Source organism: Colossoma macropomum, unplaced genomic scaffold, assembly GCF_904425465.1.
Source record: "Colossoma macropomum unplaced genomic scaffold, Colossoma_macropomum, whole genome shotgun sequence".
NCBI classification, from domain to species: Eukaryota; Metazoa; Chordata; class Actinopteri; order Characiformes; family Serrasalmidae; genus Colossoma; species Colossoma macropomum.
Window position 1 is genome coordinate 1,629,969 of NW_023494802.1, and position 17,446 is coordinate 1,647,414.

Genomic DNA, 17,446 nt, shown 5'->3' on the forward strand with positions numbered 1-17,446 from the left:
CTAATTACTTTTTTGCATTTGATATGTTTTTACTATCCAATTTTTAAATTTTCTGTATTGGTTTGGCTACGTTGTAAATGAGGGTCTCAATCAATGCACTCTGAGTTTAAATAACGGTTGGTTGTTTGATTGATTGATTGATTGATTGATTGATTGACTGAAATACAGCTTAGTTTTCATAAATGGACTGTATAAAACATTTTGAGACTTTAACAGTCTTTGTATACCACATTGATCTCTTTTACTAAATAAAAATGAGGTAAAATGTTTTTTTTTATGTTATGGGCACTTTAATAAAAAGACAGTTAATTAAAAAGCATGCTGTGTTTGTTTACCCTCAGTGGTTTTCCAACTTGTGATTTGGCAAATGCTTTAGAACGTAAGATTTACCAGAAAATGTGTGTGTAGCATGAAGTTTAGGCCAGTATTTTTTTGATAGCACTATGCATTTGGGTTTTGACAGTTTTTTCATGTTCACTGGTTTGCATAATTTATTTAGAGCACCCAAATGAAAAACAAGAAGTCACGCACACCATGCAGAGGTGAGACAGTGCTTGGAAATTTCATTGAAGAACTACAGACTATTTATGCATTGATAACATAAAAAGCTGAGGTGATCCATGATTCACTGGCCCCTAATGCACAGGCCCACAAATGCACACCCTGCATGCTTAGACGCTACGCCACAGCTCCTCACCTTTCACCTTCCATCATGAACCCCATTCCACAGCTTCTGTGGATTTCCAGCAAGAACAAAGAAGCCCGTAGCACCTGAGGGCTCCGTATCAACCAGACCAGGCTGCAGACGCATTAGCAGCAGTCAATGATGTGCATGTGAGACTCAGTCGGGCGAGACGGAGGCTGACGTGTTCTCATATTCTCTGCCTGCAGTGCCGGGCCAGGAGATTTATAAAGGAACACAGGGAATGTTTTGCCCCAGTAAAGAGCAGAACAGCGTGCCACAGTGATATATCTGAGCTTATAACCCGATCACACCAGGAAGACGGCCTACTTCATCAATACGGGACCCTTGGCTCTGACCCAGTGAGGGGCCGCACAGTTAGTCTGTAGTGCAGTACTGAGCCTTTACACTGCTGTCAATCACACAGGCTAACAGGCCTCTGCAGCTCTGGAGGCCTTTAAAGGAAATTCCAAAGATTTTTCTGAATGTCTGCATAATTGAGCGGCTGAGATGTAAACAGAGTCGTTCAGAGTGGTTTGGTGTGAAATGGTTGATTGTAGCGACTCTTTCTTTACAGTGGTGGTGATAGGAACCAGGGGTCGCCATGACTATACCACAAACTTGAGGGAGCTTTTAGAGGCATTAAACTCGTCAGACGTCTGGTTCCTATCACCACTAATGTAAACAATTCTGACTCTGTAAGTTTTTATAGAACGAAGCATTTCAAACCAAACCACTCTGTATGACTTTACCATGTAATTATGGAGTATTTATACAAATTATGTTTACAATCTTTTACACAATTTTAAATAAACTGATGTATCTTTTTTTGGAGGAGCAAGAAAATCATACATTATACAACTGCTTTTTAAATTAGTGAAGTTTCATAATTATAAAACAAAACTGACTGTCTCCAAACATACAGGGGAATTTCACCATTTTGTCAGAATTTCTGCATAATTAATCGGTTAGGATGTAAACAAAGTCAGTCAGAGTGGTTTGGTGTGAAATGCTCTGTTCTACAAAAACTTATCAAGTGAGAATTGTTCATAGTGGTGGTGATAGGAACCAGACATCCACCTCTAAAAGCTCTAAAAGAAAGTAATGGTTATGAATATGCCGCTTCATATATTTATAAGGCATATTTTAAAAGCCATTCGTGGTGAACAGTTGCCAAAGATTTAATATTCTATGTAAAATTTAGTAGGTTCACTGGTGGTTTTGAATAGTAAATAAAAAAATTGTAAATAAAATGGCTATATTTGTGTTGTAGTCATCAGATTCCAACCACCATCACAGCAAAGTAAAGGAATCTGCACGTTTCTCTATAAGTAAATTTCACATCAAACCACTCTGAATGACTTTTCTTTCATCTCAGTGATTGAATTATGCAAAAAATGACATTCGTGTACTTGTTACTGAGATGCTGAAAGCGTTACTATACAGAACCTTTGAATAAATAAATGTAAAGACTGTAAGAATGTGCTTTAAATTGGAGAGCAAGGGAATTAAGCGTCTCTCTGGTGCGCCCTGGCGGTGAGTGTGAGAATGCACGTGTTTTTCTGGCTTTTTGGGACATTTTAAGGGTACAGTTTACTTGCAGAAACGCACGCGCACACAGGCCGCACATGAGCACGCTGAGTACGTGGGACAGAGGCAGTAAGTGGGAACATGGGCGTGTCCAAGACCGGGGTTGCCAAAGTTTGGGGGAGGAGGGTTCTTTTGCTGAGCATGAGCTTGTGCACATATAAAGTGCCGCTCACTCGCACGCGCACTCACTTCCGTGCGCTTACACACTTGTATATTACGTTAACTTACCTGAGTACAGGACTACCAGCAGCCTGAAAGATGCTGAAATCTCTGCGTTTCCAGTTGATGGTGAGTGCATTAGACTGTCACTTCTAGTTCATAAGTTAGAAAAACTTTACTTTTTTTCATGCAATAATTTCATGCAAAAGTGTATAATAGTAGTACGGAGCTGCAGGTCAGCGTATGCATGCTTTTTTCAAACTATATTGCACTTTCTGTGTTGTGGCACCTGTTTATGATCAATATTCTTGAGCTTTTCTTGTTATTTAAGCTGTTTTTTGGAGCGTTAATCAATTAATCAAGTCTCTGTTTGTCTGAGAGCCCATTTCAAACCTCTAAGCCTCGAGCTATTGTAATGGAAATGACTCAATATTTGACTTGAACATTAAATCATTGTTTGTGGCGACTATTAGACAAGATTAATCGATACTCCACCATCAGCAGGAGGATTAGATTTGCATGTGTGCCAAAAAATAGATACAGCAGCTTTAGGCCTCCGTAGAGCGCCCCCTGTTGTGTAGATGTAGAAATGTGACCCAACTAATAAAAAAATAAGCTTTTATAAATGTGGGATCATCTTTATTATAAACACATACGCTGTTTCTGAGCACGTGACCGCTATTGACTTGATATTATTTATAATAACAGGCATAATGTAGGCAACAGGATGTGGGGCACTGCTAGGTTGACAGTGGGTCACCACATAAAATATCTACTCAAGAGCAGCTGTGGTCATGGACTGAGGAAGGAATGGCTAAAGGATGGCAACAGATGGGCTACTAAGTGGTGACCCTGCAAAAAACAACATGGCACAGATTGACATGAATTTTGTGCTGGTCTGGCACTGTTTTAGCTGGTCACTCAGCAGGGTCATGCTGGTACCAGCATCCGAAACACAACATATCGTCACTGCCCAAGGAAGAACGAGTATCTGTTTTTGTATTTTTTACTTTTCTACATAATTTGAACACAGCAGCTTGTATTGTGTGAAAAAGTAGTGTCAAATGGGCCAGTAGAAATGCTCCAAAATCAGTTGGAATAAAATATCTTTACAATAACTTCCATCAAAGTTCCATCAAAAAAAGGTTTTTGCCTTCTTCTGTGGTTACTGCTTTGGACAGCATCAGTAAGCTGGTTTTGCCGCTGGTCTGTGCTGTTTTTCTAGCAGTGGTTCCTGATAAAGTTGCCAGTGAAGGTAAAATCTGTTTATGTTGCTCATGTTGACTCTCTAGCAGCACTTTCACATGCATACATATTCATCTCCAGGCCGAGCTATTTGTGTGTGTGTGTGTGTGTGTGTGTGTGTTTTTCCTTTTTGTGGCCAAATGGATCAATTAAAATGTCACCTGGTGAACTGGTGTGAATGGCTGTGTAGTTGGCACTTGCTTTGCATAAGCTACAAAGCAGCAGCTATCCACCTCCTGCAGTCATCTCAGTGCTGTTCACATGGAAATCAGGCAGATGTGTGTAATGGATGAGATAAAAAGCAGGAAAAAAATGACAATAGGACTTCAAATCAAAGTGGGTGAGCTGGATGACCAGTTTGTGTAAGTGGTGTGCAGTAATAAATGTGGGGGAAGTGCTCAGACTGCTAACAGAGTGACATCAGAGACAGAGTTCAGGCTTTGGTCTGAATAAACACAGCGAGTGAACTGCGCAAGGCCGAAGCTGAGCTGCTATTGAGCATGATGGGATTTGCAGCCCTTTGTAGTTCTGTTCTGGATATTAATCAATAGAGACTTTTGTTGCTTAGATAGCAGTATTTACTTATTTGCTTCTTTATTTACTTACTCACTAACTTTTAGCTGGCCCACTGAAGCAGAAATACTGTAGCTTATGCTAAAACTAAGACTGTGATCCATAATAAAGCAGATTTTTTATAAAATGGTTAGTTCAAGTTTTAAAATCTGACTGGCTAGTTGTAAAATATTCAAGAACCCCATTTTGTGTAAACTGAATGAAACAACTTTACTTCCTTACCAACTAGGCTAGCAGATAGCAGGCTAAACAGGCTAAAAGATAGCTAGCTAATGGGCTAAACCACTCCTCCAGTGTTTGTGTTTACTGAATGTTTCACTGTGAAACTGCAAGAGAAGAAGTAAAAATATGTTACTTGAATGTCTTTTAGACGTGTTTTTGGTAGATCTGCCTCAAGTAGCATTAAACCCAGTAGCACCATTAGCTTGATGATAACAATAGACAGGAAATCACAATGAGGTGCTAAAGGAAATTAGCATTAGCGTTGTGGTAGTAGTTGTATGTTCAGAATTTCTGCCTCAAACACTGCAAGATTATAGTATTTTCATTACTATATGACAAAAAATAAAATGAAATGACTGCAATATTTATTGACCAGTGACTAAAAGTTCCCCTCCTTGCTTGGCAACTGTAGCGTACGCTAAACAAATTTCTCTGTGGAAGAATTGTTTATGGCTATTATTATTAATTGTAACTTAAATGATTTATTGAAAATGTATGTCATATTTTATCTTCTTCACCACTTTGTAGCAATATGCTACTTGAAGCCATGCTTTAAAGTGATTTTTTTTTCCGTAGGTAAAAGGTGTTCTCACTAAACTAAAAATCTGGAAGATAGCCATATGCTAAAACTAAAATGGTTGATTTCTAATAAAACAGATTTTTACATTTAATCCTGAAGTAAGTGTATTCTTAGCCTTCTTTTATAATTTCAGGTTTCGTGCTAGTACCCTTGAATTAACTGACAATATCTGCTTAGGTTTAGTTAGCATAAGGCAGCTGTGTGCTAGTGCTTTGGATATATTTGGCTTCAACATTCAGCTTCATGTTCAAATTGTCTTCCTTGGTATGAAGAGCAGGTAAATGTGTAAAGTAATGATTTGGCAGTTTTCTGTTCCAAGCTATTGTTGAAAGCACATACAGAAACTCTTTAAACATCTGAAATGTTTGAGTGCTGACATTTTGACATTATTTGAAATGATGGGCCTTTTGTCAGTTGTTGCTTCAATTTGGCAGCTTGTGCAAAAAAAAATTAGGCATCCTGAACAACAAATGCAGTTTTTTTAAACTGATGAGAGATAACAATGCACGCTGCATTTACAGGACTATTTCAATTCCTGTGCCCAAAATAATGTGCTGGGAATGTAAGTCTGTGTCCCAGTTCCTCTCTGTAACAGTGTAGGCCGAGGGTCTGCAGAAACAGGAAGACGAGGGAAGTTTTCTGGCAGCTGCTCAACTGGATGTGTCAGTGCACGCGTCCTGCCAACACAGGCATATTGAATCCCCGAATAAGCAGCACGCCTGGCTCGCTGATACATCACTGACAGCGTGGCTTAGTTCCACCGTCAATCTGTCCCCATCCCTCCATCCCTCTGTTTCTCAGCCTCCATCTGCGTTCACGCTGCTTTCTGTTAGCTGGCCACGGCAGCGTCACTGCTGGAGACTCTTATTAGAGCATGAAATATTTGTCCTGACCGGGACCCCGCTATTCACGTCAGGTCTGGTTGGGTCTAGACATCATTTCTCACATATTTGTCTCAGGACAGATTCAGATTTCATGCTCTGGTTTATCCCACGTGAAGTCACCTCAGACTTGCAAAGCGGTTTGGTCTGCATTTATTCCTTTATGTAATTTTTATAATTGAATCTGGTGGTAATTAGGCTATTCGTTTTGATTTTGTTTATCGATGACCAGATAATAGATGCCATTGTCAATGCAAGGTATTTTTACCCCCTTAATCCAAAGCTTATCATTTACTTATTAACTGTATTGCTTATTAGTCAGTGTCTATTATGACTTATTCATTATCTCCTATGAAACTAATGTGTGAGGTCTGTAGGTGTAAGTGAGAGGAACTGGAATGTGGACCCATATAGAGGTTAGAAAGTGCTGCCATTAAGAATGGGGAATTATGTTTGGTCTCTGGATGTGGTCCGTTTTGTGTCTGGTTTGGACAGACCTCTGTCGGGCTACTGTCAGGTTTAAACAGAGTTTTGTTGGCTACAGTTGGACTCGGACAGAATTCTGACAGACTGCAATCGGATCCGGAAAAAATTCTGTTGGAATGCAGTCGGGCTCGGACAGAATTCTCTTGGGCTGCAGTCAGGTTTGGACAGAATTCTGTCGGACTGCATTTTGGTTCGAGTTGCATTTGAGTTTTGTCAGGTTCAGACAGAGTTTGTAGGGCTTCAAATGGGTGAAGGTTTTTAACTTGCTCCTGTATGTTGGGTTGGGCTTGGGTTTGATTAAAAATTTCAGGCCTAATTAAAATTCTAGCTGTTCCTTTTCTTGGCATGCCTGTGTGCTGTTTTCCCTGCAGTTTGAACTTGCAGTAGCTTTGTGCTTCACCAGTGAAGCGCAAAGTAAGTCCAGGCAAAACTTCATAATAGTGCTGCTGTGTTTTTTGTTCATTTTGCACCTTTTGCTGAAATCCTTAGAAAAGCCATTTACGCACAATTCCTTGAGGACGCACAAAAACAATGTGTTTTGTACAGGGCCAGAGTGCAGTAGCCATTAGTCCGGCCAGCGTAAAAGCTCTTCTGTCCGTCTCCCAGGTGATGGATGTGTGTGATTTTCCGTTTTTTACGAGACAGTTGCAATAAGAAAGGCACAGAGGAACCCCATTACTGTCTGCCCAACAGCACATCCAGTATAAGGATAAAAATAAGTAAGGTAAATAAAAAGTATGGGCGGAAGGCTTTTAAATCCTGTCACTTCCAGTGTTACACCCTCCTTACACACAGAGAGAGAGAGCGAGAGACAAAAACAGAAAATTGCACGCTTTTTCTTCCTCTCTTTTCTCCGGAGCAAAGCTCATGAAAGAGAGATTTGGAAGCAAACACTACTGCTCAAAAATTTACATTACTTTTCTTATTATGTCTTTTTACTAATTTATTCAGTAATAACTTGTACACAATAGACTTAAATATTATATACTTGACAAAAGATATTTTTAGATCTTTTATTGAATATTTTTTACGTTTTTTAGGTTAAGCTATTACATGATTAATATACTGGATTTTTCAAAATTCTAGATATTCTACACTGCTAATGGTTCTTTAAAGTAAATGGTTCTAAGTAGAACACTTGAACACTCAAAGAACCCTCTGATTAAAGCATTCTTTGCATCATGAAAGAGTTCTTAAGGCTGATGCAGAATGTGCTGTATATGGTTCTATATAGAACCTTTTGGAAAATGGTTCTGTATAGCACCCAGAAGGGTTCTTTTATTGTTATGGTGTCACGCTAATTACTTAGTAGACATATTAAGCTGCAAAAGACCAACATATTAGAATCCAAAAATTGGTTTCATGTTATTTAAACCTTCGGTTCCAATCTTTTGACCAGTAGGACGCATGTACTGTATCTTTGAGGAACATGAATAGCTAATTCTTCAATTGGCCACTCGGGTGCCCTAGGATGTCTGTCTCACATGAAACCCTACATCTCCTGTTTGTTCTCACAGGTCAGGAAAAACAAGCCTTCCCGAACTTGGTATGAAGGAAGTGTTGAAGATGAGGAGGAGGAGGAGAGAAGGAAGAAGACGAAGACTTCCATGTGGTGGAGGTCGAGGATGATCAAGTGGACAGACAGAGCCTGGACAGTGCTTGTTCCGCATGGGAGGTCTCACCTACGCTGGGACTGGAGGAGATCAACTTAAATCTGCTGTGTGATCTGAAGCTCTCAGAGCCAAGCAAACTGCTCAGCCTCAGTCAGATACAGCAGGTAAGGATATGAGGATCTCTAACGTTAGGTGCATTTCCACCGCAGGAACCTTCTCAGGAACTAAAAACTTTCTTGGGAACTCAGGAACTTTTTGGGAACTTTTCGGCATGTTTTCACCAGAGGAACCATGGTAGATTTAATCTCCTGGGCTTTAGTTCCAGGAACGGTTTTACTGCCACACTGAATGTTGTTGATTGGTCAAATGCAACCTTCACGTCCAGTAATTTTAAAACCCTGCAAGAGGAAGCTGTTATGGATACTAATGGAGCAAGACAGGACAAATTCAAATGTGGACTGACCAATACATACAAGCCTTGCTTAGCATCTGTGAACTCCTTCATGAACTATGTGGATTTCCCTCTAGATATTTCTAGAAGTTCTTAGTTCCTCAGAAGGTTCCAAAACCTCTCTGGAAATGGACCTGCAGTTCCAGGACATTTCAGTTCCTCAGAAGGTTCTGGAACCTCTGAAAAAATGCAACTGTAGTTCCAGAACTCTTTAGTTCCTCAAAAGGTTCTAAAACTTTGGTGGAAATGTACCTAAAGTTCTGGAACCTTAATTCTTCAGAAGGATATGGAAACCCATGGAAGTATGCCTATAGTTCTGGAACTTTCTAGTGGAGATGTACTGGTAGTTCCTGAACTCCTTAGTTCCAAAACCTTGGTAGAAATGTGTCTTTTCTGGATCTTCTTAGTTCTTTAGAAGGTTTGAGAACCCTGGAGAGGTATGCCTGTAGTTCTGGAACTTTGTAATTCCTTAGAAGTCTGTGGAAGTCTGGACAGGTATGCTTGTAGGATCTAAAAAGTTCCTTGAAAGGTTCCAGAACCTTGGTGGCATCTTTTGAGGAACGTGCTGCAGATTGCTTTTCTGCACTGAAAAGTGAAATAAAAGCCAAATCTAAAACATTTGTTTCCAGGAAAATTTTCATTTTTTTTTTTTAGAAACTCTAAACAAGGAGTGCACAACTCCAGTCCTGCACTCTCAGAAAAAAGGGTACAAAACTGTCACTGGGACAGTACCCCTCTTTTCAGTGGGGTGGTACCCTCAAGGGTACATCTCAGTACCTTTAGTCAGGGAACATAATTGTGCTATAATCCACTGAAATTGAAAATATTTTACACTGAAAATATGTTCTAAGTTGTATTGACTCCAGACACCCTGTCTCGTCTCCAGACTCTTTATTTTATAGCTCTGTTTTGAAACATTAGGTTATGAAAAGGTACAATTATGTACTTTTCACCTGGAAAAACATATTTAAGGTCCTCAACTGGACCTTAAAACCACTGTTGTACCTTTTGAGGGAACATTGTTTGTAACTTGATGAATGAAAAATGCACCTGCACAGAACCTTTATTTCTAACAGTGTGGAGGGCAGGTGTCCGGCCAAATTAGGTTTCCCTGTACTAACGCAGCCACTAAACCTGGCAATTAACAGTTACATATAATTAGGCATATCTAAGTAGGTAAATCGCCAAACTGGGCACCCTCTAGGGCCGGAGTTGTGCACTTCTGCTCTAAACTGATTGTACTTTCTCAAGACTGAAACTGAGTGATTTTTAAAATTTATAATCTTTTCTTAATCACTAAGAGTGTAGGGTGTCATAAACAATCTGTTTTGACACTTACAGAACTAAACATATGTAAAAAGTATAAATGTTTTGTTTTTTTTTTAAGCTCTCTCAGCACTTCCCCGACATGCTGAGCGTCTGCAATTGGATGCTGATCTATGAGACACAAACCCACGGCAGCAGCCTCAGCACGCTGTACAGGATGGCCGAACAGCTGGACCACTGCATGGTTCTGATGATCCAAGACTCCTTTGGCCAGGTAAGCCTGCTGACCGAAACACTATGTTCTTTAATAATCTGTTCATTTAGCGGTCAGGGTGTGCTGAGTATAACTGGTTACACAAACATTACATGTTACACACACTTTTAGAAAAGTAATCATCTCAGAGGGAGCAGGAAAGTGCCACAAAGCAGCTTTTAAAATGAGCAAGGCCAGCAGCAGAGTGCAGTCATAATATCTACTGGTCTGCACTTTCTTTTAAGGTAACATGGGGAAACACAGCAGACAAAACACTAACAAGACTCACAAAGACAGAAAAGAACAGACTGGCTCCACGTGGGATGCATGCAGACCCTCGCTGCAGGCTAAAAAGGAATTCCACCAATTTCTTTTTTTATTTTATGTATAATTAAATGGTTTAAAGTCATTCAGAGTGGTTTGGTGTGAAATGCTCGGTTCTAGAGAAACTTACAGTCAGAATTGTTCACAGTGGTGGTGATGAATACACTGCCTGATACACTGCCAGACATCATATGTTTAAGCTTTTGTCCTAAAACATATTTTTAATTCATCCACTCCATTCATGGTGGAGGGATACATGCAGGGTGTTGTGAGGCAAAATAGTCCCACCAAAAAAGTTTTTCCCTGTTTTACCATAAACAACATTCCAGAAGACACAAGTTCTTTGGTGGTTTTGGATAGTAAATAAAATGTCTGTATTTGTGTTGTAGTCATGGTGACCTCTGGTTCCCATCACCACCACTGTAAAGACATCTGAACCATTTCACACCAAACCACTCTGAATCACTCTGTTTACATCTCAACCACTGAATTATACAAACACATGGAAAATCTGTGGGGGGAATACAACCTGTAATGAGGCACAGGTGTAGGCGATAAGCAGACCGGAAGGGGACCAATCAGAGGAGCCATTGAGACTTCATGACATTAACATTCATAAGATAAGAAACTTCATTGTTCCCTATGGGAATATTAAATTGCCTTTGTTGTCCAAATTTATATGCATACAAGAAGTTCAGGTCTGACATTGTTGAACCAAAATTAGCATATGTTTGTAGTAAATTAACATGTTCATGTTGACCTTTGCAGGTATTTGGCGTCATATGCTCCGCCCCTCTTAGAGTGAGCTCTCACTACTACGGCACAGGACAAACCTTTCTGTTCTCCTTTTCCCCACATCTACAGGTCAGTAAAATATCTCTCTCTCTCTCTCTCTCTCTCTCTCTCTCTCTCTCTTTCTCTCTTTCTCTTTCTCTCTCTCTCTCTCTCTCTCTCTCTCTCTCTCTCTCTCTCTCCTCTCTCTCATATACACTCTCTCTTTTTCTTTGTCTGTTTCTGTCCTCCCTCCTCTTTTGTCTCCCTCTCTCCCTTTAACTCTGCCTTCTCATTGTCTCCCTCCCTCCCTTTTCTTCGGTCTCTCTTTTCTCCATATCATTCCTTCTCCCTCTCTCTCTCTCTCTCTCTCTCTCTCTTTCTCTCTTTCTCTTTCTTTCTTTCTTTCTCTTTCTCTTTCTCTTTCTCTCTCTCTCTCTCTCTCTCTCTCTCTCTCTCTCTCTCATTTCCTCTCATATACACTCTCTCTTTTTCTTTGTCTGTTTCTGTCCTCCCTCCTCTTTTGTCTCCCTCTCTCCCTTTAACTCTGCCTTCTCATTGTCTCCCTCCCTCCCTTTTCTTCGGTCTCTCTTTTCTCCATATCATTCCTTCTCCCACTCTTTCTCTCTCTTTCCCTTTTCTCTCTTTCTCTTTCACTCCCTCCCTCATCTATTTTCTCCCTCTCATTCCCTCTGTCACTCTTTCTCTCCCTCTCTCCATGTTCTCTCTCTTTTCTCTTTCACCCCTCCCCCCCTTTTTCTCTTTCATCCCCCCCCTTTTCTCTTTCACCCCCCTCCCCCCCTTTTTCTCTTTCATCCCCCCCCTTTTTCTCTTTCACCCCCTCCCCCCCTTTTTCTCTTTCATCCCCCCCCTTTTTCTCTTTCACCCCCTCCCCCCTTTTTCTCTTTCACCCTCTCAACATACCCTCTCATCATTCCCCCTCCCTTCTCTCTCTCTCTCTCTCTCTCTCTCTCTCTCTCTCTCTCTCTATCTATCTATCTATCTATCCCTTTTCAGTTCAGATGGCCTTATATGCAATATTGCCACAGTCTTAATTCTCAAAATAATATATAGAATGTATATGTAAAGATAATGTGAAAAAATTAGTTTTGTTTTAATATTAGTGTTTTTCTAAGCAAATAAACACTTTCTGCCCAAATAAGCAGCTTTTTAAATCTAATTTGCTGTAGATTCGATCCTTAGCTTTGGACCACTCTGCACATCTTTCTGTTTTGATTCAGCTCATAAACTAATGAACAAGCTCCTCATGTGCTGGGATTGTACAGTAAGAGATATTTGAATGTTTTGGCTGGAAAAATCACAACCTGTTCCTTTTTTTGTTCCAGGTTTACAAATGGACCGGTGACAACTCATACTTCATTAAAGGAAGCGTGGATTCCCTGCATTTTGGCGGAGGAAGGTAATGCAAAATAATCACACACCAGTAAATAAACTGCTGTACAAACATTTTTTAATTATGATAACTTGTGATTCAACTTTATAGATTTTGTAATGTTCTTTGATTTATAATGTAAAGTATAAAATGCAGTTGTGTGCAGTGCAAAGTTTCAAAATTTAAATTTTTCGAAGTGTAAATCATACAATCATCAGTTTATTTGCTGAATTTAACACACTGGGGAGAAAAATAAATTAAGGCCTGTGCAAAAGTTATGACACGTTTTATATTTTATGCTTTCCAATATGATACCCTTAGCAAATAAATATAAATTGTGCAGTAATATTTGTTGAATGATGCCACATTTAAGTTCCCTGTAGGTGACGTATTACTTATTTTCACATATTGTTTAAAATGTAATTTGACCAGTGTTCAAACTTTTGAATTGTGTTGTATGGACATTTTTAGCATTTATTTCCCAAAATAAAAGTGTTCAGGCTATTTTGAAATGTGTAGTGTTTGTAGTATAAACCGTTTCTCCAGTTATATTTAATTATGCAAAGAAGTTTGGCAGACTTTTGGCGGACTTTTTATTTTATGTTTCATTTTTGTCCAATATGTTAACTCGGCTAATAAATTATGCACAAACATTAGCAGAAAAAATGTCATATTTCAGTGTCCCCTGTAGAGGATGTTTTAACTTACTTTCACCTAGAAAATTAACGATATATAACTTGGCTACGCCTCCTCACGCTTTTGCATATGACTATATAATTCCGTGCGATTCCAAAATAATCTGAATCATGATGAGATTTGAGAGTTCATACACACTTTAAAAAGATGGTTTTTCAAGGGATTTTTAGTAAAGAAAATGGTTCTATATAGAACAGTGAACGCTCAAAGAACCCTTTGCATGATTTAAAGGGTTCTTTGCATGGTGAAAGGGTTCAGATTGATGTAGAATGTGCTGCAGATGGTTCTATATAGAACTTTTTCAAAAAGACTCTACCTAGCACCAAAAAGGGTTCTTCTACTGTGACAAGCTGGACATCATAACTATAGCAGAACTGTTTTTGGTGCTATGTAGAACCATATACAGCGCATTCTCCATCAATTTGAAGAACCTTTCATGATGCAAAGACCCCTTTGTTTAGCAAAGCTTTCTTTAAGTGTTCATGGTTCTTAATAGAACCATTTTCTTCTAAATACTAAAGTACTCTTGATGGACCATCTTTTTAAGAGTGTAAAGAATCATAATTGAATCATTGTTCATAGGTCAGAAAAACACTCAGAAAACTGCCCCTACGTTGGACTGTGTCTAATCATTCTTGTCCTGTTCCACCATCTTCTCAGGGGCAGGTTTGGACTGTGGCTGAACAGCGACCTGATCCGGGGTCGAAGTCAGAACTGCGACACGTTTGATAACGACATTTTGTCCACCGAAGAAGATTTCATGATTAATGAAATAGAAGTGTGGGCCCTTGTCTGACTGCACGCCTCCAGAGGCTTTGTTGTATTCTTATCTGAGGAAGATCAGACGCGCATCACCCCAGCTGGGGCGGTGTGAACAAAAACGGCAGTGTGAACCGGCACAGATGGTTTCGGTGCCGGTGCCGGCAAGAGAGGGCTTACGACGATGACGAGGGAAAGCTTTTCCAATAAGAAAATAGTGCCTGTTTACTTCATGTGCACTAACTTGGATTGAGACCCTAACTTGGTTTTTTATGGCAATACTGCCACCCAGAGGCCAACCTCTGGAATGTATGGAGAAGAAGAGTTTAGAGGATTACTCTCTGGCACCACTAGAGTGTGCTAGGAGCAAAGAAAAATCAACTTTGGATGGATTTGACATGAAGGGCCAGATTACCAGTCCAGGATTAAGTCTAAACCTAGACTGAGAGGTGGTTTTAGCAGTAAGCCTTCGCAGTAATGATGATAATGATGATGATGATAACTTTATTAATAGAAGTAATGAGGTTGCACAGTAATGGGTGAAATGTATTAAATAGTAAAACCACTGGCATTACAATTTTGTCCAAGAATACACTCTTTAAAAAGATTCTTCAGGGGTTCTTCAATAAAGAAAATGGTTCTGTATAGAACCATGAACACTCACTGCATCCTTTGCATGATTAAAGGGTTCCTTGTATCATGAAATGGTTTTCAGATTGATTGAGAATGTGCTGTAGATGGTTCTGTATAAATAAAATAGTCACTTAGTATATTGAAATAATGACTTACTGTCTTGGCATATCAAAATAACATTGTCTTAAAATAAATCGAAATATCTTGAAATGATGACATTTCCATTACATAATGACTAGTTTTCTCAGAATATTGATGCAGTTTAGCAAAATAATTTAATCAGGGGTTCTTTAAGTGTTCATGGTTTTATATGACACAATTTTCTTCGCTAAGGGATCCTTGGAGAACCAGTGTGTAGGTTTAATTCAAGTCCATAAATCTAGCCAAAAGTGATGGCACCCATTACTTCTAAAGGGCCCATATCCTTCTTTTTTTCTGCTGTTTTACTTTTTTGTTTTTGGGTGGTTATATGTACCACAAACAACTGCATAATTTCCAACATATTTTTGTACCTTAGAGTTCAGCACATTTTTTTTATTACCTTTAAGATTGATATGTGAATGGGTTTGGTTCTGATTGGCTGCCCTGTATTGTGCCTCATTCACGAAGCATTCCAGGCTGAAGAACACATTGGTGACACTTTATTTTGAGTGGTCCTTTTAGATAAAACAAACACTCAACAGACTCTCAGTAACATGTGAAAAAAAATTAGAGGGTTAGGATTATGTTTTGGTTTAAGGTTAAGGTTAGGGTTAGGATTAGGGCCAGGGTTAGGGTTAGGATTTGCGTAAGGTTGGGTATGGTTAGGTGTTTGGTAAGGTTGGGTAAGCTTAGGTTTGGGCAAGGTTAGGTTTTGCGTAATTGAAGTAACATATTAACGATACGATCGAACGATCTACTTAATGTAAATAATGTATCAACAGAACATTAAGATATTTACTTCAGTGTATTCAGATGCTTCACTACTGCTACTTCACTGATATGTTGCTGATGTGTTACTCTGTTAAGAGTTTAATCGTCTACAAAGGACCACTCCAAATAAAGTGTTGCAAACACTTCTTATAACTTCAGAAAGAATGGGCGGGGCTATGTATGGAAATGCATTGTTTTTTTTTCTGCCATTAGAAAAACTGATTCAAAACAGCTTAAATGGTACATTTTAAAACTACAGTTTTACATACTACATTGAACTGCTTGCTTTCAAAGAAGTAAGGAAAATGTGGTTGATTTTCCATGATATGGGCCCTTTAATGTAAGGAAAATACAAGATTTTCACTCTAAAAAAAAGTAATGGCACCCTTTACTTTTAACTCAGCTGGTATGTTCAAGTAAGACCTTTTTTGAAAGTCATGAAACCCGACTGATCCAGTAGACGCACTACTGATGTACTGTCAATAGCATACAAACCTGTACTGTAATGGAGAATCTAGTGCATCGCACCACCGCGCACTGTACTGCGGCTCAGAAAATGTTGCCAAGGGAACGGCAGAGCAGCCGCCGCAATTTATATGCAGTTAGGTCAGTCTTTCCTCGCTGACAGTGAAAGCGATGATGGGACCAAGAGGAAGATCACAGTGATTCGTAAGGATTTGATCAAAGTGCCTTTTTTGTTCTTTTTTTTTTTACCTTTTTTTGTGTAGCAGATGGCCGACATGACAGATGGAATGGAGCTACTGTCTGCGGAGCATCAGCTTTGGTCTATTACACTGCTGCTGTCTGCCAGTTACAATGCACACCAGCGCTTTGAGTCATTTATAGCAATTACATGATCGTTATAATGTGTACATAAAGATGTTCAGAAGCTTTATGCTCACATTTCCTTCTCTTTTCACGCTCTCTGTGTCTCTGAAGTGTGAAACCGATGGGATTTTGTTCCTGAGCAATCGTGCGTGTTGATAGCTGATGTGATTGTCCTTACTTGTGGAATATATGTCCAGTTGTGTGAAATGGCACTGTGGTAAAGGTGTAGCTGTTTAATTTGGGATATTTATGTATTATATATGGACAATTTATCAGTAGTAGAGCAATTACAAGGCAATGCAGCAGCATTATTAATAGTAGTGTCTGACTCTAGATGTGTTATGTTTTGTTGCTGAACCTGATTTAAAAGCTGAATTGTATGTTGAGTTTGTTATAATCAATAAAACTGTTCTGATGCAAATTGAGTCCCTGGATGAACAGATTTCAACATGTTTACACAAAACTGATAGCGAATTATTTTGAAGAATGGGAGAAATAAAAGAGAGAAATTCATTCACTGCAGCTTTGAGCTAAAATAAATCAAAGGGCTGCACAGTAAACTGTTAGTTAGTCATTAACCTGACATTAGCCTTAGTGATACTGATATTAAAGAGGTGTGAATATGCAAATGAGCCCTCTAGCCAATCACAATTCTATTGTGTGCTATGAGCATTTTGACCAATTACAGGAGTTCTTTCTGTTTCAAACATGTTTAGCAGTATAATTGTGACTGTCACTCTTTTCTTTTACTCCTTTCTTTGTTTTTCAAATATCTCATTACTTCTTGTGCAAAGAAAGAAAATAATAAAACATCACAATGTGACTTTTTCCCCAAAATATTGTTCAGGCCTTTGAGAGACAACGTAAAAGCATGGAGAAGGTGGAAAAATGAAAAAGGAAAGAGAAAAAGTCTCTCTCAGAGAAAGAAAGAAAAAGGATACAAGAAATAGAAAGAAAAGGACTAGAAATAAAAACATGAAAGCGAGAGAAACAAAAAAGTGAGTGAGAGGAGGAGAGAAATAAAAAAGTTAAAGTGAGAATAGAAAGGAGAAAGAACAAAGTTAAGATGGAGAGAAACTGAGCGAAAGAGAAGAGAAAAAAGTTAAAGGTATAGAGAAAGAAAAAAACT

The 17,446-nt window shown here is 39.0% G+C and overlaps 1 protein-coding gene across 1 annotated transcript; it reads left to right on the forward strand.

Moving 5' to 3' along the window:
* Positions 1-2,440: 2,440 nt before the first annotated feature.
* Positions 2,441-16,738, forward strand: LOC118822623 (nuclear receptor coactivator 7-like). Its single transcript, XM_036591797.1, has 6 exons — positions 2,441-2,560; positions 7,936-8,195; positions 9,870-10,022; positions 11,094-11,189; positions 12,443-12,516; positions 13,846-16,738. Exons 3-6 carry the CDS (start codon positions 9,891-9,893, stop codon positions 13,979-13,981), a joined length of 438 nt encoding a protein of 145 aa, XP_036447690.1. The 5' UTR covers positions 2,441-2,560; positions 7,936-8,195; positions 9,870-9,890; the 3' UTR covers positions 13,982-16,738.
* Positions 16,739-17,446: the final 708 nt, after the last annotated feature.